Below are 25,429 nucleotides of genomic sequence, written 5' to 3'. Positions count from 1 at the left end.
CTTGGCACACTTTCTGTGACATATGGTAGGTCATAACTCAGTATCTCACACTCCAATTACTGGTGAAAGCTCTTATTATCGGAATGTCAATCACTACAACCCTTGTTGTTATTCTAGACTACAGCTCCACTTGTTTAAATCAGTGTACAAAATAGCATTAATTTTACTGATACTTTTCATGAACTTTCCTTCTAAAACATTCATTGAACAAACCTGAAGATGATACCTAGACCAAAAAAAAAAAAGAAAAAAAAAAGACACACAAAAACATTTGCTGTCTTAAAAAGTAGAAGACTACTGTGAACTTTTTTTTATTAAAGAACAAGAACAGGAACAGTTTTTGAGTGACACTAAAATCCAAAATTCCAGAAATATCCTTTCTTTTTATCTCAGATATGTTAAAACCAATTAAATAATTAAAACTAATTAGACTACAAAAGGTATTAGACTTTTATTTCCAACATCTGATTTTAAAGATGTCCACCAACATGCTATGTGAAAAGTACATCATAGGTAATGTATTACAACAGTAGCACTTGTAAACAATTTGACTGGTACCATCATCTTCTATCATATCACATTTGTCTAGCATTAGGCAAAAAACCCAGTCTGGCAAGTTGCTGCATTAGCTTGGCCTTTTGATCATGCCTCAGGTGACTCCTGGCTTCCATGATGCATGATCATACAATGTTTGATGATCCTGCCTCATAAACATACAAGACATTTACTAAACAAAAAAATGGGTCAAGGACAGCCAATGCCACATAAATAATGGCTCTGCATTGCAGCAGAATATAATGGACCATTTATTTTGTTTAAACAAGATACACAAACATAAATGTACAAATCTTGATCAACATGGACTTACAGTGTAATCTTGGTTCCACACACCATTCCAAAAACTGAAAACTTGCCAAGTGAGGCACAATGCTGCTTATTTCCCAGCATGTTTAATAATACATGTAATAATTAACATGAAACACAAGAACTGATTTGTAACACCATTATTCATAAAACTAACCCAGGCATAACCAAGGGATTCTAAGTGCTTTCAAAATGTGTTACTATTATAACCACACTTGATACATGACTATATCTTAGACAAAGTAGTTTTTGGGTTTTCAAAGAACTGCATAGCACAAGAACATTTGGTAAACTACTGTATCAGGTGTGGTGGGGTTAAAGACTTCCCTATTGCCCACAGATTGCCCACAAGGATCACTTAGCGGTTACAATGTTACAAGTGACAGATGCTGGATCTATACTGGGTGTAATAACACTGGCACTTCCAAGTGTTTGCCTGTAGTCGTGTTTGCACGGTAGTGTGTGGCCCCCAGACACAGACACCAGAAATACTCTCCGATGATGCAGTGAACAGAAGACTGGTCTCAAAATACACCCTATCCATTTCATACCAAGACAGGGAAAACAGGCAAAGGTAGTTAAAACTGAGTCATCCTCCAAAGTCGTACCTTACATGTGTATTCTTGGAAATGATGAGTATTACCATTATCAGTCTAATCTAATTATAATATTTATAAATAACTGGGGATTGTGTCCAATCATAAAACACATTGATTTTCACTTAAATTCTTCATTCTAATCCTGATTCAGCTAACTCCAGCATTAGTGAACTGATATCTAATCTATCTAGCTTCTTTAATCCAAGTTTAAAATGAATAAACAATAAGCAATAAAGAGTGTGTGTGTGTGTGTGTGTGTGTGTGTGTGTGTGTGTGTGTGTGTGTGTGTGTGTGTGTGGTCTGTGTGTGTGGGTTTGTGTATGTGTGTGTGTCTGCGTGTATGTGTGTGTGTGCGCGCGAGTGCATATGTGTGCATATGTATGTGTGTGTGAGTGTATGAGTGAGTGAGAGATAGAGAGAAGAGAGATAGAGAGAGAGAGAGATAGACACATATAGAGAGATAGTGATAGAGAGAGAGAGAGAGAGAGAGAGAGAGAGAGAGAGAGAGAGAGAGAGAGAGAGGCTATTTCATGGGGTTTTTCGAATACGATTTTTATGTCAACGAGTGATGTGTGAAAACCATATTTTCACGAATTGCAAAGCAATGAATGAGGTTTTCACACATCACGAGTTGACAAAAAAAAATATATTTGGAAAAACACCATGAAATGGTCTCTTTATTATATAAATATTTACTAATTTTTGACAATATCTTTCGCTTTTTGGTAATATCTTTCGCTTATCCTATCGAAAATATGTAACGTCATGATATAGCCTATTTCTTCCTATGGAACTTGCCAGAAAATTTACTTGGCCATAGACTTTTAAAAAGAAATTTGAATAAATTTATCTTTATTAACATTTATTAAACACTACTGCGGTGCAAACATACCTGACAAAGCGATCCTCCAAAAACTCCCACAAAAACAAAACGAGTCAAATGCCGTTAAATTCTTACACTTACACTCGATGACACTACATTGTGTCATCATAATTTAGCTTCGTATTCAATTCATTTTAGATATTTTATCGTAACTGCACTTCGTATCCCTTTTTTATAGGTACAGTTGATTAAATTAATTTTTTTTTTTTTTTCAAATAAGATCAGATGTACCGTATATCTTCGCCTATAAGTCGAATTTTTTTCACCCAAAAATTATTTTATAACTTGGGGGGTCGACTTATAAGAGGGTAAAAAAAATTCACCAAAAAATATTACTGTTTTGGGGATTATTTTACAAGTTTTATTGTTGAAGTATGCCATGTATTTATACTCAAATATGTTAATTTGATACATTTATTTTGTATAACCTATTTTTTTGGGCATTAGAACGGTTTTGGTTATGCGAAAAGGCGTACGATCTCACTCACATGCCAAGACAACAGTCCACTTAGTTAAATTAACAGTCATCACTAATAGTAAAAATGTAAACAATACTAATTACCTGTTGCCTGAGTTTATTTTGAAATCTGGTCACTGGCATTAATGGTTGTTCAAACAATGTTTTGGCGGTGAATAACTTCATGAATATTACTGAGCTTTCCCTTAAAATAGACTGATCTCTGCAGTTCACTATCTAGAGCAATAGGGACACACATCATTTGGTACAAAAACCAGTGTACTTTCCAGAGTTATCCTCCTTACATGTATTAATATGGCGGCAAAACGTGATACTTTCATTTTTATCGTAGTGATCTGTTGTCAGTGTTTATAAATAAAGTTGTTGTCTGTGCACAAAACCATCTGTACAGTACTATACAGTAACAGTCAAACAGCTTTCACTCTCTACTAAGGGAATATTTCGTTTTGATGCTATGTAATAATGATAGTTTGATTGGAATAGTCTGATTATATTGCGATGTACAAAACGTGAAAACCGAAGTTTGTAAAATAATTTTCTTTTGTTCAAATATTATTGTTCTCATGTGCTGAAAATAAGAAATATTTCAATATTTATAAGTAGTTTTTCATGGGTCGACTTATAAACGGGTCAATAAAAAAATATGTTTTCAGGGCTTGAAATTAGGGACTCGACTTATAGCCGAGATCGACTTACAGGCGAAGATATACGGTATTGTTGATCATCAAATTTAAATACGAAGAAACGAGACAAAGGGAGATAATTTAATCATGCACTTTTACAAAAAAGTAAATATGATTTCTATATTTTCACTGTAGCTAAAATACAGTGAAAATATGACTTTTCAACGGATATGACTTTTATGGTTTCCATAGATCTATATATTTCATTGCTATGTATATAATAAATACCTATATTAAGTGTGACTAGAATTGATTCCCATCAGAGGACATAAAGTTAACATCCTGTCACCTTCTCAACCAGTGCCTTATGACTGGTAATATCAAAGGATGTGTTATGTGCTGTCCTGCTTGTGAAAAAGCTCATATAAAAGAGCCCTTACTGTTATTGAGTAGGTGTAGCCTATGCAGTAACAGCATGTTTCTTCCCTGATATCTAGATCAAGCATTGCAATAACCAGACAGTAAAAAGCCATAGTTTAAAAGGTACTGTGATATTGTTACAAAAGAAGACAAAATTGGCCTAAGTATTTCAGATTTTATGGGAACCATTTTTTCTGTTCCATGCCCTGTGATCACCAGAACCCGATGAAACTGTTTCTCAGTAATCATGGTAACTTGAATTACATGATAATGGGTAGCAGACTTTCAGTTTTGTGTTTTTAATGATATGCTACTGAAATGTTCTCCGAAATGATCACTTTTATGAAATCAGGATGTCTGAAAGAAAATTTATTTCGTTCTGTGACAAAGCTATGAATCGTATGATGTAGTTTCATTGTAATGAAGTTAAGCAATCTTCAGTTAATAGATGGATATGTATATGGATGATGTCACCATCCATCAACAGAGCATGATAAATATTACCAGTGCTGCATAACTGGTATAAACATACAAGATGTGTAATACATATAGTCTGGGGAAAACTATTTATAAAGATACTGTGAAGCTAAATGTAAATAGCTTATGTGGCAGAAGCAGACCCCCCCCCCCCCCCATTCACTTTCTAGACCAAGTGTATGTGTTACTATTACCCAACAGAAGCTGAATAAATCTGTGGGGTTGTTGTTTATAGAACATTCCTTTTCCTGCATGAAATAACAACTGTAATGCAATACCAACTCAAGAGATGAATATATATGAAATTGTGTTTCAAAATCATCTCTCACTGAAAGTTCCAGTTTTAACTCAATCTGCTCATTCAACAATAACAGATAAATTTGGAGCATAAGTTTCCATTCTCTCAGACAGTGTATAACTGTGTGATAGATGGGAATAAATTATATCAACACCTAATAATAGCAACAAGGGATGTGCAGCTGATGTGTGCGTCATTGTGAAGGAATGTGCATGCATGGCAGTACACAATAACATACCATGTACAACAGTTCGTATTGCATAGGTGAAAAGTATTCGTGATAGGTGCACAGTCTGCCAGAATGTAAATGCTGGTTGTCTCTCGAGAAATGGTTCATGTTTATCTTCTCATTACAGAGCATGTAGTCTCCAGTGGGTTAAGGTCAAGTGACAAACAGATACAGATTGTTTCCACCTGCAACATTTTACACAGCCAAGCACTTTTTTTAAAACTTTGATTTATTAAAGAACATGATTTTAATCAGGAAATCATTAGCCGATATGGGACCTATGATTTATGATGGAATAAAAGATACTGGCTGCCAGCCGAAATTTACAAAGCCTGTTTATGTCTTACACGCGTGTAACTACATACATTTACAATGCTTAAACAACTACGTTTAAAAAAGCACAGGTTTCGTAAATTTGCCCATGGATGTTTTAATTCCTTTACTTTTTTCCACACATAAAAGAATGGAATTTATAAAAATTCAGAAGTTTTCTTAAAGCACATACTCGAAGAAACACTATGTAAGCAAAACAACAAAACAAAAAATAGACTCAAATGCCAGGTTTTTCTTTTCTTACAATATCCTCCAAATCCACACTATGTTCTTTCACAGTAGCCTAACAATCAGACCTGTCAGATAGCTACCAAGTTTAGCTTCCTGTCAAAGATTTAGTTTCTAGCTGTCATGTGCCGAGATGTGAAATAGTGCTTTTACATGTATCCATTCCTCACAAATATTCCAATCAGCTCTTCAGTGTGCATTTGCTTTTCGAGGATCGCAGGAAGGCTGCCTATTTTAAAACGTGTTTGTTAAACAACCAACCCATAAAACTGTCCCAACTCATTTATATTTCTTCCTCTTTGCTGTACAGTCAAACCTGTTAAGCCAGCCACATCTATTAAGCAGTCACCTGTGTTAAAGGCCACCTTTGTATTCTGCTATCATCTAACAGTACAAACTGACCTGTATATAGCAGCGGCTCCACCTGGGGTCTAATTCACAAAGCTCTCTTAGGCTCTGCTAGACAACAAAGCATCCTCTTTGCAAGTCTTTTTGCATTGCACTGCGAGATCGCAAAGTTGCGAGAGTTTAATGAATTGGGCCCCTGACTTGCAAGGCCATCCTTAGATGATGACTTTGGTGTCTGCTTACAAAAGTTTGACTGTATTTTCTTCCTCTTTCAATTAAAAAAAATAAATGTGGGTTTTTTAAATGTCTGCTAGCTGATGACTTTAATTGGATGTTTTTCAAGACTTACCTTGGGATTTAGGTCATAGAAGCAGTAAAATTTGAATTTCAGCATGATGTAATCATTTTCTTTGATACCCTGTTCCATCATTGACCGTGAAGAATCAAGCCATCTGAAAGACAAACAGCAATAATGCAGAGTGGAAAATAACACATCAGTTACTAAAGAAAGAATCAAATAAAAGCTCAAAACTGACAGGAGGTACGAAGCAATAGTCACTCAAAATGTACAATATGCTTTCTGATAATCCTTTTTACAAGAGGCTTTTGCTTTCAACTTTACTTTTAACAATATTCCAGATACATTCAGAATTCCTAATTTCCACTAGTGATAATATAAGTCATAAGCTTTTATTTGAATTTGTCTCAAATTTCTGTAAGTCTAATAAGTTGTCAAATTTTCAGACTACTTTGTAGAAATGCTTCACAATTTCTATCAATTGCTTCCATTGTTCCAAATTAAAATTTGAAAAGCAAATATTGTTTCCTACTCCACAAAATAAATTAATTAAAACATAAAAGAACAAAGATTTAAGAAAAGAAGAAAATATATATATTTTTTTTAATTAAACAAAACTAGAAAAATAGTCTCATATTATATTTTCTAAATTTAATTTGTTGTAAAATCATTACTTAATTTTTTTTTTTTTAATTAAACAATTTTTCTTTCTTGTTGTTTTAATATGCAGCCCTTGAAATTCACGGAGGCAATCAGCTGTGCCGCTGAAAAAAGCTGTTGCAAAATTGATTTACAAAGGCATTTCTATAATTATTGTAATTTACTTTGTTATCATTTGTACTAAACTGCTATTGCCAGATGATCTGAATTTCAAGGGCTGAATAAGTTTTGGGCAGAAATATGGATTTTTAAAAGTTTTTTGTTGTGCCACTCTCGGAGATGTTTTTAATAGTTTAAGAGTTTTGTTGTATTTTTGCATAAACACTTTTAAACCAATCAATAAAACAGCAGCTCAGGTAAGAGATATTACACCTGACACATTTTTACAAAAACAAAACCAACATTAAAGAGATTTTTGTCAGAAGTCAAGTTTAACCCATCCAGCAGGTTCTGATCCTCCAATAAGACGACAGGAGACAACAGACCAGCCAACGGGAAGACAGGAAACAACAGCTGTTGTCAGTGAAAACAGCTTTATGAAAGCTGCAATCCCTGAGGGTCTCTCATTGAAAGAAAGGAGCATGGAACAGACTGGAGTACTCAGGTAACATATTGCCCATTGAAGGATCATATTCAGGACTTGATGGCGACAAGTAATGTAAATGTAGTTCATCGACATTATTTTATTTACAAACACAGACATACAGTTTTTGTTGCTATCAATTTAAAATATCAATATATAGCAAACATTTATAATTAGATATGACTGCCCACCCCCACTCAAGCCCTGCAAATGCTCTTGACAATCAACAATGCCGTGGACTTTTTAGTTCTCAACGGCACTTTTTTGCCTTGGACTATATTAAGAGTTTTTTCACAATGGCATGAGTTTTTTTTTACCGTGGACATTTTCTCATTTGCAGGCCTTGCCACCCCATGCAACCTCACGTTAGTGTTATTTGAACATACCGTTTTTTACTGTAGGGTTTACAATATGGTAATTGTGAGAAGAATATGTGAGAATGTAAGAAAAAAAACCTATAGTCACATAGGTCAATCTTAATGAGAAGTAGCAAGGAATCTTTCATATGCACTATGCTCAGGGTTAGCTTTGGGTGAGCAAAACGATTCACCAAATTATCTTTAAATGTGCAAAATCCAGTTATTTTTCAATAAAATTAGAAAATTTGTTTCTAATTTTCATTATTATTCATACTTACCTAGTACTAGCACAACAACAATGCTATACAACCCTGAGTTATAACCTCCACTGCAGAATTATCTCCCCTTGCCGGATGTATAACCTACACCCGCACATGGGTAGACCGTAATTCCTCGTTATCGATTCAAAGTCCGGAATGACTGAATCAAAAAAGACCTCTCTCGGGGCGGGTGGGAGGTAACGGTTGTTGTTGTGCTAGTACTAGGTAAGTATGAATAATAATGAAAATTAGAAACAAATTTTCTAATAGTCTTATTCAACTTACCATACTAGCACAACAACAATGCTATAACAGACGTGATATAACACCGTTAAAGCACGAGAATTTAACATTAAAGGGAGGAGGTAAGAAAACAAGGACTTACCCATACAACCAGTAGTGTTCGTCTCAAGTAATGATACAGTGAAAAAGCAACCCACATCATACGAGGTATAAAATGTCAAAGTGACTTTTAAATTGAAGAACTACAACCCCAATTAAAAGTAAACCAAGTTAACAAGGTGAGGAAACCCGCACACCAAGTAATGGTAAAAGACACTCGACTGCCCCAGATAGTCAACCATCCACTCCTCACTCTCCAAACAGGAGGTGGAGAACTATCTCCCAGAAAGACTGCCGCTAGCGACCGGACGAAATAAGGGTCGCCCCCTACTCGTGGCCCTGCGCACCGAAATGAGTTGCTGCCCTGCAATGACTGACTGAATCCGCCGAGTTCCGTCCGGACCAACAGCCATATCACGGAAATAAAACCGGTCAAACGTGTGTCGACCTTTCCAAAATCCCGCACTCATGACCGGGAAAATGCCCAAAGAATCATGGAAATTAAGGGAAGCAGAAATCGCCCGAATCTCATGAGGTCGAACGGAGAAATTCCGCAGAACATGATCACCTGCCTTCTCATATGCCAGTTTGATGGTTGCAGCAATCCATCTCGACAAAGCATTCTTCGTAATGTCTCCTGGTTGGCGTGTGAAAGAGATAAACAGTCTCTTAGTGTTTTGCCGGAGATTTCTAGTACGCTCCAAATAGAATTTCAAAGCCTGCACCGGACAAAGAAGTCTATCAGAATTATCCGCAGAAAGCGTACGAGATAAACACTGAATAATGGCCGGAGGAAACTCTTCCCCTGGCACCTGATTCTTAGCCACGAAAACAGGATCAGTACGTAATGTAACTGACCAGTCCGTATTGTAATCCACCAAATCATGCAAAAAAGCATGAATCTCACTAATACGACAGCAAGCCGCTAGTGAGACCAGAAACAAAGTTTTCCACGTCAAATGACGAAGACTGGCGAATTTCAAAGGCTCGTAGGGCTTGCCTTTGAGTGCATGCAGAACCAGAAAAACATTCCATTTAGGCAAAATGGAAGGCTTCTCAACCATGTTTTGCAACGACTTAAGCAAGTCATGCAACACGAGATTCGTTGAGAAATCTTGACGTCCACACTGCCTCAGAGTAGTGAAAATGGACGACCGGTGACTTCTCACTGTTTGAACCTTCAACTGTCTTTCTTGGACAATAGCCAGAAAGTACTCAGCTAAATCATTAACAGTAAGGCAACAGGGGATCCACGTCCCTCTCAGCCGCCCAACGAACCCAAGCACGCCAGTGACACTGGTAGACCCTCTCCGTAGACTGGCACTTCGACGAGGAGACAAGCTCAGCAACCCGTTTAGAAAAGCCTCGGTTTCGAAGGGAAACCCCGACAACCGCCATGCGTGAAGTCGGAAAACCTCCGGCTTCGGATGCCACTCTGTCCGACGCAGTCTCTGACTGAGCAGATCGGGTATCAACAGCAACCGCACCGGCTCCTGCACTAAAAGTGACAGGAGCAGAGGAAACCAGGCTTGAGCTGCCCAACTCGGGGCTACGAGCGTGACACGACAAGGTTGCTGTCTGATCTTTGCCAGAACCTTGCCAAGCAGAACCGGAGGGGGAAAAGCGTAAAAATCCAGTCCCGTCCAGTCCATGCTCAACACATCGTACTCCAGTGCCAGTGGGTCTGGTACCGGCGATACAAACACTGGCAACTGACTGTTCAGGTGAGTGGCAAACATATCGAGTTGAGGACTCCCCCACAACTGAAGAACTCGATAAGCCACCGACTGGTGCAACATCCACTCCGTCTGAACCGGGGAACGACGACTCAAAGCGTCCGCCAAGACGTTCACGACAAAGGAATGTGTTTGGCCGATAACACCACTCCCCAATCGTCGCACCATTCCAGAATCTCCAAAGCCGCAAGACTCAATGACAGGGATTTGGTGCCTCCCCACCGATTGAGGTACCAAACAACCGACGTGTTGTCTGACCTCAACAAAATCCGACGATGTCGAATAACAGTCCTGAAATGGAGACAAGCGCGACGCACTGCTTCCATCTCCAACAGGTTGATGTGACGACTCCTCTCTGAAGGAGTCCACACCCCTGACAGATGTTGATCCAAAAGGTGTGCACCGAACCCCTCGAGGGAAGCATCGGTAAACAGGACCAACTCTGGAGAAAGTGGGTGTAAAGGAACGGCCTGGGACATACACTTGTCCACTAGACACTCTTGGATCGGAAGAATGACCCAAGGCCCCAATGGTATCACCAAATCCCAGCTGAGACAATTTCACACTCGGGACAAATGCCATTGAAGCGGTCTCTTGAACCGTCTGAACCGCACATTCAGCGCCGCCAGCGATTCGAGATGGCCTATCAACACATGGAGCGTGCGCACCGACGCACTTTGCTCCACCAGAAGATGTTGAGCCAACGTCCTGAAATTGTGAAGTCGCGAATCCGTCGGAAGAACGGACGCCTCCACAAGGTTGAAAACCACCCCGAGATAAGTGAAAACCTGCGTTGGCACTAATTCTGACTTGACCCAATTGGGAATAAACCCCAATCGGAGAATCATGTCGATCACGAACTCCACGCCCACGAGACATGCCGTCTGTGACGCCGCCGGAATTAACCAATCGTCCAGGTAACTGTGCATCCGTATACCCAACAGATGTACACGCCCCACCACTGCCTTTACTACCCGAGTAAAGACGTGAGGGCTTGTGGGCAATCTGAACGGCAGAACTTGAAACTCGTAAGCTCTGCCGTCGTAGAGGAACCGCAAGTACTTCCAAAAATCCCGATGGATTGGAACATGCAGGTAAGCATCCTTCAAATCGATGGACGCCGCCCATTCCCCCACCTGAAGCAGAGCGCGAACAGACTGAACCGTCTCCATCTTCATAGATGGAATAACGACAAAATAATTCAGCGGCTTCAGGTTCAGAATTGGTCGCCACTCGCCATTCTTCTTCTGGGCAAAGAACAGATGGGAATAAAATCCCGGAGTTACCAAATCCACCTCCTGGATGGCTTTCTTGTCGAGAAACTCGACAACCATCTTCTCCACCAGTACTCGTTTGTCGACAGGCAGTACTGCAGGTAACCGGGGGGGAGGACGTCAGTGGAGGGGGTGAAGAAAACAGAATTCTGTATCCGTTGCGGACAACCGATAAAACCCATGGGTCCAGATCTGGCAGTTCGCACCAACTTTGAACAAAATGGCGCAATCTGCCCCCCACAGGAAAATCTGCTAACGGAACCTCCGTAAGCAGATGTCGATTGTCCACGCATCCTCATCCCGGCCGCTTCCCACCCCTGGGCGTCTTGCCCCGAGCGGAACCACGAAAACGTGCCGGCTTCCCCCGAAAACGTCCCTGTTTCGATGAACCACGGGCATTACCAGACTGCACGCCCGAATCAGACCCCACAGGGATCTGATAACTGTCAAGAAAAGTCGATTTTTTAACAGGTGGAGGCTTAAAAGTAGACGCCGCCTGGCGCTTACGAGCAGTTCGGGACGGAGCAGCAAAGACCAATTTTGCCGCTTCTTGGTCCATGACCAAGTTAAAATTGGTCCCAAAAAGTAAGGTTTCCCTTACTGAGCGACTACGAAAGTAGGTTTTAACCACAACCGTCGCTCTCAGTCCCGCCAGGTAGTGATCCCGACGCAGAAGTAGACTGTTGGCAAAAACACGCCCAGCAAGCTGAGCGACGTGATGAGAGGCTTTAGAAGCCGCCAACAAACAACCCTTAGCCATCGGCGGAAGACCCGTGACTGCTTTATCTAACCCAAATAGGAACGTACCTAAATGGTTATTGACTTGAAAAAGAAGTTTAGATCCTGCCGAAATCCTGCCGCGGAGCGTCCGTCGCTAAAGGCCGGTTTCCAAACGAAACACCCTTGTAAGACTGAACAGCCTCCTCCGACGGAATTGCATCCGCGCACACCAGTCGGACCTGTTCCCGTACAAAACCAAGAACCGCCTGGTAATCATAATCGCCGTCTGGCGTACCATCGGCCAAATTGGGAATCTCGTCAAGCACCGAACCTGGTGCCGACCCTTCCCCCGAACCACACACTGATTAGGAGGGAAAATCGTCTTCCGAAGAAGAATTTTTTTCAAACAAGGCGCCATGCGCTGACCGTAACGGAAACGAAACTGCATGGGCAGGACGATGCGGACCGGCCAAATCTGCAAAACTGGTCCAACCCCGGTCTCGCTGGAAACCCCGGCAGTAGAGGGACTGGTGGAGGCGATTCCCCTAGCCAGGCCATGAAATTCTCAAAAAGAGAAACATAGTCCCCCCGAGTCTGCCCCTGAGGGCGACCCGAAACCATCAGACCCTGAACGAAAGGTTCCGCCCATGCAGTCGAGGGATAACGCCTGGAACTTCTACCCTGATCTGCCAGGTCCGGATTGACCATCGGTGTAGACACAGGCGCACCCAAGAAAGCTGCAGTTTCCCTGATCCCTTCCGAAACAGACAACGGGACTGGTGGTGTCGGTTGAACCGGACCATCAGGAATTTCGTACACGTACGAATCCTGCGCCGAATTCTGAACCCAACATACCACGTGTGGATTAGCCAACCCAGTTGACGTAGCCACATGCGAACGATCTAAAGCTGATGACGCTGTACAGGCGCCCCAACAACAGAAGGGACGCCTACTGGCGTCGCACCCTAAACAACGCCACCCGGCTCCGTGACCGAGACAACGTTGTAAGACTTCGCTATTTCGCCAAGTGGCCTCGATCACCGAAGTAGCGCCGAAAGACGCGTTGGCCGAAACGGTGCCCTCAGACACCACGACCAACCCTGCACCAGAAATCTGGTGAGCCAAACGGCGCCGCAAAGCGGACTTCATTCTAGAGCTAATCGACCCCTCCACAGAAGGACCGATAACCCTGCCCCCATCAGCAAGATGGGAGTCGGAACTGAGAGACACAGTCGTTCCTGCCACGACTGCACTCCCCCGTTACAACTGTAACCGGCGTCGCCTCCACCGACGGAGGCAAAAGCAAATCCCCAGGTCGAACGGAGCCCGACCTGGAAGAAACCTTCCCTGCTTCAGCTGAAACAGGGAGCAACAGCGCCCCCTATGCGCCAAGCGGCGCTTCGGGTTTACTGGTATCACCATGAAGATGGCGAACAGACGAGGAGGCGCCCTTGCACCTACCACTTGTCCGCGAGCTCTTTGAACTGGACACCGACTTGCCGACCGCCGGCAAATCGGTATGGAGCACGACCTCGGAGGTTGCCATTGTGCTCCGCCTGTCCCGTTCACGTCTAATCATCCTCTTTCACTCGGCGTCTTTTGACAGCTTCTTAGCCTTCCCCCACGTGGAGGGGAACCAATTTACACAGATATGACACTGGCATTCAAAACAATTAGAACGACATGCCCGACATAACAAATGCTGATCAAACTGGGGCAGTCGTTTAAGACAACCCCCCTCGGCACACACAACCAACCGGTTGGAGCCCGAGGAAGCCGTGTCAAACATTAACCCCTGTGTAAATTACCCAAAAGACCTCGTATGACATAGTAAAACAAAATTACAAATTAATAAACAATCTGACAATTTGACAAAAATTTTACTACAGAACTCGAACACGACTGCAATGGAGGACTGCAGAATAAAAAAAACGAGGATATACGGTCTACCAATGCGCGGGTGTAGGTTATACATCTGGCAAGGGGAGATAATTCTGCAGTGGAGGTTATAACTCAGGGTCGTATAGCACTGTTGTTGTGTTAGTACGGTAAGTTGAATAAGACTATACCAATTATTACATGAAATGTTTTCGCCAAATCAAAATACAATTCGCCAATTGTTCCTGATAATCGCTACAAGCAGAGTACCACATACCATAGCCTTCAATACAATCAGGTATGAAGCATTGAGTGTGAAGTAAGGGTTGTTCCAAAACTGATCAGGGGGGAAGGGGGAGGTAACATAATTATTTTATGCATGGTAAATCTGTTGCAATTTTGTGTGGGTGGTGTTTATATAAACCAAAATACCTACATTGGTACCTCCCACTCCACATATGGTCAATTCTGGAAAAGGTACAGCTACAAGCTCAGTCCTTCAAACTCATTTACATATAAGGTGAGCACTTTAATTTTGACTGGACTACTTCAGACACCATTTTTAATATTCTGGCAACCACAAAAGATCTCATTAACGAACACCTTCTTCCTTGTCTCATTATCCATCAGTCACTGTATCAGTTATTTTACATTGGTTTAGAGCAGTCTCCAAATGATGGATCATACGGTTCATTTATTCCAATAGCAGTGCATTCATATTTATCATTCCCCGACTCCAGGGAAAACCGGTATGTCAGGTCAATTATAACATATCCCCAACCGTCTCGCAACCTTTATTGATGATACAGACTAGTTTGGTCATTACATGGTGACAGTGTGATAATTTATAAAGCAAAATTAACTTATGCACACACTGGGTGCGTACATTAATGGATGCTGCCAGCAAAACTGTCCCACTGGGATGTAATGGAGAAAGAATCATATGAAATGAGCATTAAAATGTGTCCTTTTTTCAACAGAATGTGTTAATGTGCTATACAAACTGTAAATGTGCAATACAATGGGTAAAGTGCAAGATAAAATGTTAAAAATTACTTCTCTGGTAAATGTTTTCTTTTATATATCATAATTGAGAATACTTATCAGATTTTACTAAAGAAAACATTGCCTTCCTTCACTTTAATTAATTTGGGTTTTGAACTTTACAGATAAAAAGAAAATGCATTGGACTGTTGAAGAATTTATTACAGAGGTGGTGGGGAGGTGGCAGTAACTATTATTGTATCTAAAATTGAAAGAAATAAAATAAATACAAACAGACCAACTGATCCAAATGTTTAAAGAGGACCTAAAATGTGTTTTTATTTATTTCAATTGAAACAAAAATGAATTTGGTCAAATGCATGGTAATGTAGCGATACTTACGCACAGTTTATCCTAGCTCGCTCTACAAAATTCTTTGGCCTATACAGATATTGAAACGCTTCCTTGGCAGGAACTGGAGGGCTGTTAGCAAGAGAGGACTCCATGCTACCCTCGAATGACAGGCTGTACATTGATCCTGGAGATAATGTCCCATTGAAAGTGTTATATGGCGAATTCATAGACAAATTATATGGACTCCCTGTGGAAGATCGTACTAGTGTGTTCTGAAAAAAATATAAATAAAAACATTAAACGCATGTACTAAATTTTGTCAGAATAAAAAATGAATATCATTACCAATAGAGAATATGGTAAAATTTGCTGTTATTCTTTAAGGTTTCGTTATTAGTGGTTAGTGAAAGAGAAGGCAGTGTAGTGTAAACACACCTACTGAGTAATTAAGCTTACTCTGAATGGGAGCCAGTACCGGGATGCAAACCCAGTACCTACCAGCCTTAAGTCTGATTGCTTAACCACTATACCACTAAGGTTCATGAAGCTGCAGGTTTAGCTATAGCAGGATGTGGGGATTGGGGCAGGGTGGGAGTGTCATTTTTCTCCAATTTGTTTTTTCACTGCCCCTCCCTATTATTTTAGGCTCAATATAGCTCAGATAGGCGTTGATATGAATTACCAATGTTTAAATACTACATGAGATATAAATACTTACAGATGGGGAAGGACCTATGGGGCTTCGGTTAGGGAACGGACTAAGTTTTCCATCTAGACTGCCGGACGAGTTGTGGTGGTGAGTTCCGTTAACGGATAAATTAGCCGGATCGCTGTCGCCCTTCTTCTTCTTCTTCACTGCCTCCTTGACGACCCGCTTTATGTCATCTTTGTCTACTTTCCTCATTATCGACAGCTCTTCAGGGTGGCGGATTCCTACAGTACACAAACCAAAGTTTAACAAGTACTGTAAATCGTAAATATTAGCATAATGGAAATAAAATGGTGGTTAAATATGTTTCTGCTTTTACGGAATGAAATTATGTTTCTAACATACCAAAACTGCACTCTAATGAATATTATATGTTTTAAACATGCAACACATTTTGTTTTTTCTTCAGTGGTCTCAAGAGTATTGGTATAGTTTCTTTTGAACGTCAATATAGAAGTTAAGTTTGTAGTAAATCACCCAATAGCAACTAACTGGGCAATTTTCTTGATGCAATGGATAATTGAATTCAACATTTTGTAACAAACAGTGGAGTTTATATTAGACTCTAAAAATATATATCATTAGGAGGAGATAAAAGTGTTTGTAAAAATAGAAACACTGTCACACAAACTATCTGTCAGCACAGAAGTGACTTTTACTTTGTAAACATTTGCCGATGAACCTCAAGCTATGACAAAGTGTCTGATTTAGTGCAAGGCAACCTCACCACACCTGAATAAACTGAATTCTGATGGTTTAACCACAGGATGTTTATCATATACATTGCATATACGAATCATTCATTTTTGTCATTCATGTAGGTTGTTTTGACACAAGACTTAACCTGGTATTTTAAAATTAAAATATTCATTCATTCATAAATGCCCTTTTCAGCTACAACTACTGGATTTTTAAGAGTTACGTAACAACCCTTCCCCTTAAAAATATACTTTTGTCATACAAAAAAACACATATAATTGCTGAATTTAATTTATACTATTTTTGTGTTTAATAAAATGTATAAAAATTTTAAAAATTAAGTTTATACAGTCTATTTTGTCAACCAGTTGTTGATATATTTAATCTTGTAAAAAGTAGGGTTTTTTCATTTTCTTTTTCAAAACATGCACATACACGACTACTAAAGAATTTGTACTATTTTACAAAAACACCGAGTTTGTATTTACACTAGCAGACAAGTACAAACTTAACCTTCTAAACGGCATCACAGAAACTTAAATGTCAAGTGGAGATTAATTAGCAGATGGTTAGAGTTTTTCCTTGTGTTAAATGTTACTACAGGAAATAGGCACATTTTTACACCTTGTCAGTAACCCATGAAAACAATCGTTTGGCCACAGGCACGTGTAGGAGGCTACTAAATTGGACACCATAACATTTATGTTACGACAACTGGGTCAGTGTGAATTCCGGACATATTTCTGTCACTACATACAGTGCTGGTGTTCGGCTCTACTCCAGGATGTTCCTTAAACAGGGTCCATCCTTAATCTGTCACACTTCAGTGTGTGGAAACCATGCACTATGATAACAATGTTGTACTGGTATAGCTTTACGTAAAATATACCAGGTGTAATTCTATAGCTGACCCCTACCTGTCACCCAAAAATAATAATAATAATAAAAAATAAAAAATGCATAAATGATATGGCAGGTAGATCAAGGTTGTGGGAAGTAGCTCAGTGGAAGAGCACTTATCAAAGGGGTGGCGCATGTCAAGCTCTATGGTTGATCTTTCTTAGTGGACCTGTCAAGGTTTTTTCCCATCCAAACCATTGTCCCACAACTGGGTATTAAAGGACATAGTATATATGTCATTACATATATGCTACTAATGTAAAAATGTAGCGGGTTTCCTTTCTAAGACTATGTGTCGAAATTACCAAATGTTTGACCTCCAATAGCCAGTGAATAATAAATCAATGTGCTCTAGTATGTTGTGAAACCAAAAAAACTAATTTTTTTGACATATATGCAGACAAACTAATAAGCATTTCTTGGAAATTATGGAGAATACCTATCTAGACTATCAAAGTAAAACCACCTGGACCAGTTTCAGTTAGTGGCTGAGATGTTGAGATGTTCTGAAAAGTGTTACCAATAACGCTTGTTTTTAAAAAAATATCTCAAGTCTATTTAACACCCAACTGTCACAGTGATATACACATCACATGTGTAACTGTCTTCAGCTATCTATGCCTATACATGTTCATATAATTATACGACCAATTTGACAGGTCATTCACAACATGTGCAAGTAATACAAGTAAATGTATTGTACATTATGTGGCATTTGTCAGGTGTTACTTAGCCAGCAAAAAGAGTCAAAAACCGAAAATTCATCAAAATAAAACAGAAAAAAACTTGTATGACGATAGAATAAGATAGTTTATGCAATTATGGTACAAGCAATACACAGGCAAGTCAAGTGTCATAAAGAAAAGTCCCAAGTGTGCACCGTAATTCGTTACTAAATCAGATTTCTGTTTGTGTGTTTGACTAAGCATTCTCTCCCTCAGGTAATTACACTGTAGCATGTGTTTTTGACATTTATGAATTGAGTGCACACTTTATGAAATGGTATCAGCACACTATTAATGAAACACTTGAAAAGCTTGTACTGATAAATGTATTTTTAGATATCACCTGATTATAAGACCTAGCAATATTCAACAACTTGATATGCTTAAACTATATATTAAAACACATTTGGATGGTGGGAATGGGGAGAGGAGGAGGTAGCTTAGGTACGATGAGTAGCTGAATCAAACACCCTCTGTGGACTTGCCCCCCCCCCCCCACCACATTTTAACCAGTGCCTCACAACTGCCCTTAGTATTACTAGTGTGTTCATTACTAGGTAGAAAGAAAGAAAGAAAGGTTTTATTTAACGATGCACTCAACACATTTTATTTATGGTTATATGGCATCAGACATACGGTTAAGGACCACACAGATATTGAGAGAGGAAACCCGCTGTCGCTGCTTCATGGGCTATTCTTTTCGATTATCAGCAAGGGATCTTTTTTATGCACCATCCCACAGACAGGGTAGTGCATACCACGGCCTTTGGTATACCAGACGTGGTGCACTAGCTGGAATGAGAAATAGCCCAATGGGCCCACCGACGGTGATCGATCCTAGACTGACCGCGCATCGAGCGAGCGCTTTAGCACTGGGCTACGTCCCGCCCCCTGCATTCAGTAGATAAAATACTTTTCTAAAACTCTCAACACCCTGGAGTTATCCTCTTTATCGGAAAGTAAATATAATAGACTCCTTTTCACTGAATCAATAGGAGCAGCTTATGTGGTGGCAACAAATTTCCACTCTTTCTCTTGACTAAGAGTTAAAATAACAATATATACACAAACAGCCATAGTTTAAAATGTGTACAATAAATTATTCCTTTCCTGGCTATTCGGCAGATGCAAATATCAACACCTACAATTTACCAATGATTTAAAAATTGTTTCCTTGCATTGATTTTTAGTAAAATTACCTTTATACCAACATCCTTAATCCTGACTACAATTCTAAAAAAATTCTGAGTGTTTTTTTGGTCTACTTTTTTGTTTTGGAACATGACCATTCCTCATGCCTGCTGCTTACTTTCCTGATGGTATCTGACAGAAATGGCCACATGGCATGTTTCTCATTACCTGGACAGCCACATACCAGGAAGACAGTATTACAGACCATACACATCAATGCTGGCTATTCAATTATCTAATTACATTTTATTGAATCCGTCTACAAACATTTCAAATCACATATGAAATCAGAGGAAGCCATCTTGAATGCGTGTTGGCACTGATGGCCTGGTTAAATATCTTGTTTGTATCACGCTCAGAGAATTAGACAGGGAGAATTATGTGGAGATTCATCAAAGAGCTCCCCGGGGGTCAGAAATTAATCCACCTGGTCAGGGCACGTGTCTCAGATCAAACTCTTCGACTTCCAAGCATGCTGCTGCCATCGCAATCATGATGGAAAAATTGCACACTTCTAAAGGTTCATACACACTGGATGCGGCACGTGTGCGGGGTCCGGCTGATGCATATGTGGTTTGCGTTTTGGACATATAAATCATATACAGTGAAGCCTGTCTAAACCGGACCCTAAACAAACTGGAATCCTGTCAAAACTAGCCAAGTTTTATGGTCCCTGATTTACTAAATTCTAAAACTTGTCCCTCTAAACATCGGATCCTGTCTAAATTGGATAAATATTAGGTCCCCAGTATGATTTGGTTTAGACAGGTTTCACTGGCTACATGCATTTTGCAGACACATGCACTACACACATCCAGTCTAGATCTTTTCATTGAAACTAATGTTTTTAGACTTTTTTAGCTGAACCACACGCATGTGCTGCATCCAATCTATATGAAGAGTAGCTCATGTAGTGGCAACAGCGGGTTTCCTCTCAAACTCTGTGTGGTCCTTAACCATATGTCTGACGCCATATAACCATAAATAAAATATGTTGAGTGCGCCGTTAAATAAAACATTTCTTTCTTTCTTTGTAATCTACATGAGCCTTTACACCAAGTTTTATTTTTAGGGAAAAGTGAAAACACACATGTGTTACACAAAACTGGGATTCCACCCACCCCACCTCTAATACATATCTTTATTTATGAATACTGCAATTTTAGTTTATTTCACCTCAAAATTTTAAACTCTATTTTTAAAATACAATTATCATAAATTAATATGGACAGCTTTTAAACTTTTAGACATTTTTGTTTTGATTGTTTTATTTAATCTTATCTGGAACAGCCCAAACTATATCCCCTCAAGAAAAGAATATATCATTGATAGAATAATACAAAAACAAGAATTTTTTTAAAAAGTAAATATTACTGTATTTGTATCATTGGTCTATGAATACAAGCCACTGTTTGCCTTCAAACAGTTAGATAAACCTACATGATGGAATGTAAACGACATGTACACACTGTGACTGTATGCATTCAGTGATGTGAAGAATTAAATGCCTTTGTTGCTAACAACCTTGGCATAACAAATGACAACAGCTACAGAACACGTCACATAATGTTGTTAGCAAACATTTGTGCATTTTCACTGTCAATAAAAAAGGCAAAATACCGGAAACAAGTGCTAGCTAGTTGAACAAGTGCTCCAGCAATGAAAACACAATATAGTATTATTGACAGACATTAACAGGACCATGTAGGCCTCCCAGATACAAAGGAATGTGTGTAGAATGACTGTTTTATATGTTTGTAACCAATGTTGGCTATGATTTGAGTTGGAAAGATGTCACTTGTATGTTATACAAGATTGGGAAAACCAATAAGCATGTGGGCATGAGACTGTCAATGAAAGCATGATAATTTTGTTTTGTTTAATGACACCACTGGAGCACATTGATTGTTTAATCATCGGCTATTGGATGTCAAACATTTGGTAATTGTGACACATAGTCATCAGAGGAAGACCGCTATATTTTCCCTAATGCAGCAAGGGATCTTTTATAAGCACCATCCCACAGGCAGGATAGCACATACCATGGCCTTTGATATACCAGTCATGGTGCACTGGCTGGAACGAGAAATAACCCAATGGTCCCACCGACAGGGATTGATCATAGACCGATCGTGCATCAGGCGTGCACTTTACCACTGGGCTACATCCCGCCCCTGAAAGCATGATAAAAGTCACAACAAATCAACACACAAATGTTCAACATCATTTTGAGTTGTAGCTCAGGTTGTCTTAGTATACATTCAATAACGACATTGTCTGGTTGAAATACTGGATATATATGTAGTGCTAAGCATTCCAATGGTCACAATGACCGGTAACTAAAGCTAATAACTAAAGATTAATATACACAGCTTGGAAGTGAATTTTTCTTAAAGGGTCTCAACATGTAGATACTGCTTCCATGACTTACATCCTTTATTGACTAACCAGCACATATATACTTGCAACAAAACATAACAACTTGGATAATTTACTATTTCAAAACACTGTACCTAGTTCTTTGCAGAGATACACAATGGCCTTGAAAACTCGCACGGAAAAGTCGACTCTCATTTCGAGGACCTGGAGATCTGGCAGTTGAATGCGGAGGTTCTTGTGCATCGGTGTGAACTGTAGTTTGGCGTCGGCCTGCACCCCGTACTGGTCGAGTGTCGACTTGGTGCGGGTGAGCCACATGTTCCGATCGGGCCACCATAGTGCGTGGTCAGACCAGTCTAGGGCAATATCTGAAACAATACAAACAAATCATTGGTACAAGTATACTGTATATTGTAATGTTCTTAACTTTAATCACAAATACACACTAACTAATTCATTATTCACAAGACTAAGAACTTTAGTAACCTACTGATCATGATGTCCTAGCCCCTAACACTTGCAATTTTGTGACAGCACTTTCCAGGACTTTCATGGCTGCTTTTATGGACTAAAATTTCTTGACCATCCTTTATTTATGATTTGTCATCTTCTCACTATTATCAACAATATCTAAATGGAAAGGATTCAATCAACCACAGATTCTCATAGATTTTCAGTGTGTATGTGTGTGCAGACCTTCAATGTGTGCACTAAACCCATGTGCATGTACCAATACATCATTTATGTTATTTATAATTTTATTGTAATAAATCCCAACTTGAGGGAAAGTTTATATTACTCTGTTTTAACTCGGTATTAAAAATTTTGTTGCCCAGTTGGGAAAAAACATGTCTGATAAAATTCCAGTTCTTTTTTGTTGCTATCTGTGACAAGTGTTGCTTCTGGGTTGCTTAAACTGCTAAACCAGAACAAACTTGTTTGCAAACAGAGACATCTTGCAGCTGAAATTGTGTCTTTTGACAGCCCTTCTGCTGCAATTACAGCACTCAGCCTCCTCAAAGAAGAGTTATAAAATTGTAATTTTTTTATGGCAAACTGCCAGGTAAACAAACTGGGCAGCAAGAGGTAAGGAAGTGTTTTCAGTTAAGCTGCACTAGCAATTCTAATCTCAAATGGAGTCAATAAAATGTACTGACTAGACAGTTTTTATCCACCGCTACAAAAATATCTTGGTCAAAGGAACTTATGTTCAAAATAGAAAGAAAGAAGTGTTTTATTTAAAGACGCACTCAACACATTTTATTTACGGTTATATGGCGTCAGACATATGGTTAAGGACCACACAGATTTTGAGAGGAAACCCGCTGTCGCCACTACATGGGCTACTCTTCCGATTGGCAGCAAGGGATCTTTTATTTGCGCTTCCCACAGGCAGGATAGCACAAACCATGGCCTTTGTTGAACCAGTTATGGATCACTGGTCGGTGCAAGTGGTTTACACCTACCCATTGAGCCTTGTGGAGCACTCACTCAGGGTTTGGAGTCGGTATCTGGATTAAAAATCCCATGCCTCGACTGGGATACGAACCCAGTACCTACCAGCCTGTAGACCGATGGCCTGCCACGACGCCACCGAGGCCGGTTATGTTCAAAATAGAGTCAGTATATAGCTGACCCCAGACTGGTTAGTTGTAGCATGATGTGAACTTTGAGGTATTTTCTTACAAAATGTGTATTAACTGTGCAAAAGTAGTAAGTTGAGCAGCAAAAGGGAAAGTTGTTTGTCTTATGAGTATTCAGGAATACATGTAGAGGTTTGGGAACAGGGTGAAGGGTATGTCCGGATCAGTTGCTTTGAGGATAGGGCAGGCTGCTTGGAAGTGGGATGGGTTGATGGAGAGAGCAGAGATACAGCTTACTGGTGTCATGTTTTATTTATGTTGGGAAGGGAGGGGATGGTGACAAGGGCAAATTGTGTACGGTAAAATAAGAGTTCAGAACAGTGTTATTATTTGTGGTTTGAGGGCAGACGATTACATTGAAAACACAGTAAGATGGGTGGGTTGAATAGTTAAGGAAGTAAATGGTTTGGTATCGATTCCTGTCAGTGGGCCCACTGGGCTATTTTCCGTTCCAGCCAGTGCACCAAGACTGGTATATCAAAGGTCAGTGGCGACAGCAGGTTTCCTCTCTCAATATTTGTGTGGTCCTTAACCATATGTCTGACGCCATATAGCCATAAATAAAATGTATTGAGTGTGTCGTTAAATAAAACATTTCTTTCTTTCTTTTAAATGGTTTGGTGGGGCAGATTTTGTTTGAGGGAGGGGTACAGTGAGTGGATTTGGGATAGGTGCCATGAGAATCAGGTGGGTGATGTGTGGGCAGATAGTAGGCTGTTATAGGACTGGTGGTTTTCAGGTTGGGTCAATGACATGGAATAAGGTAGGGGATCGGAAGACTGGGTAAATTATTTTGGTGGAAATAAAATGTAGGAAACTTTAAAGTCTTCTTTAGATATGACTTACAGAGGATTGATTGGGAGTGAAAGTAATAACTCCCCTTACATGGCAAAATCTGTGACTGGCTTTACACTGTATGTGTAACATTTATTTCACATTATAGAAATATTTGTTGAACATTACACTGGATACGCGTGCATTACTTGGCAAGGTGCCACACACTGGTATACACCGGTCTAGAACAGTGTATATGACAAATATATACACAAGCATGTTGTTGTAATACCATCCATCTAAATAAAATTCCAAACTGATAAGGTAACTGTTGTAGGTGGTACACACATTCATCTGTCATGCATAAATCAACCGCTGGGATGAGTACAGACACAAAGAATACTGACAGAAATAGTATTTGTTCACTGCATCAAGTTAACACATAGATATCGGATACGAATATTGCATGCTCTATTAGGATGCCTGATTACACAAGAGATTATCAGAAGAATTGGTCTATTAATGTCAGGGCTGACCCTCTGAAGGAATGCTGATCTCGCTGGTGCAGTGAACCGGCAGTGTAACACATTGCTCAACAAGCATGTGTGCATTATGGCAGCTATATTACCATATGAAACAAACCGCTAATTCACAGCACATCAGCATCATCAGTCAGGTTCAATGAGGCTTGCCCATGCCATTATAGGTTTGGCTCAACAGTGCTTTAAGAAATAACTGCAGCATAGATGCAAGGATAAGTTTTGGTTTTTGGAATTTTTTATAATTAGTATCATTACGAGGACACAAAAATCTGGGTCGTAGTGTTACACTAAACTTTAAGCAACCGTTCACAAACAATTTATTTCCCAAAGTCTGTGTTCATCAATAAAAACTTCCACATTTACATCATTTTATTACATACCATAACTGAACATATTTGTTATTTGGCATACTGTAAAAAAAGGAAGGAATTTTTAATTACACCAAAGTAAAGCTTAATCTCATTACCTGTAGCATTTTTTTTTTCACCTGCTTATTTCAGTAACATATCACTGATAAATATTTGTTTAGGTACTTAGCTAAGCTTTTTTCCACAACTGATTTGAGCATCTAAATAATGGCTGTGCTAGTAGTATAGAACCAAATTGACAAAGCCTGTTTATGACTTACACATGTGTAAC

The 25,429-nt window shown here is 39.7% G+C and overlaps 1 protein-coding gene across 1 annotated transcript in view; it reads right to left on the bottom strand.

Annotated features, from left to right (window-relative positions):
* The window catches only part of LOC121372728 (fermitin family homolog 2-like), a 99,765-nt gene that overhangs the window by 34,162 nt on the left and 40,174 nt on the right, over nt 1–25,429 (bottom strand). Inside the window, exons 2-5 of the mRNA XM_041499206.1 lie at nt 21,966–22,199; nt 15,947–16,161; nt 15,277–15,500; nt 6,130–6,232 (exon numbers count right to left, since the gene is read on the bottom strand). Coding sequence (XP_041355140.1) covers nt 6,130–6,232; nt 15,277–15,500; nt 15,947–16,161; nt 21,966–22,199 — 776 coding nt within the window. The remainder of the gene's footprint in view (nt 1–6,129; nt 6,233–15,276; nt 15,501–15,946; nt 16,162–21,965; nt 22,200–25,429) is intronic.

The sequence above is a fragment of the Gigantopelta aegis genome, chromosome 4 (genome assembly GCF_016097555.1).
Source record: "Gigantopelta aegis isolate Gae_Host chromosome 4, Gae_host_genome, whole genome shotgun sequence".
NCBI classification, from domain to species: Eukaryota; Metazoa; Mollusca; class Gastropoda; order Neomphalida; family Peltospiridae; genus Gigantopelta; species Gigantopelta aegis.
The sequence above is the reverse complement of the archived record's forward strand: the minus strand, read 5'-3'. Positions and strand labels throughout refer to the sequence as shown.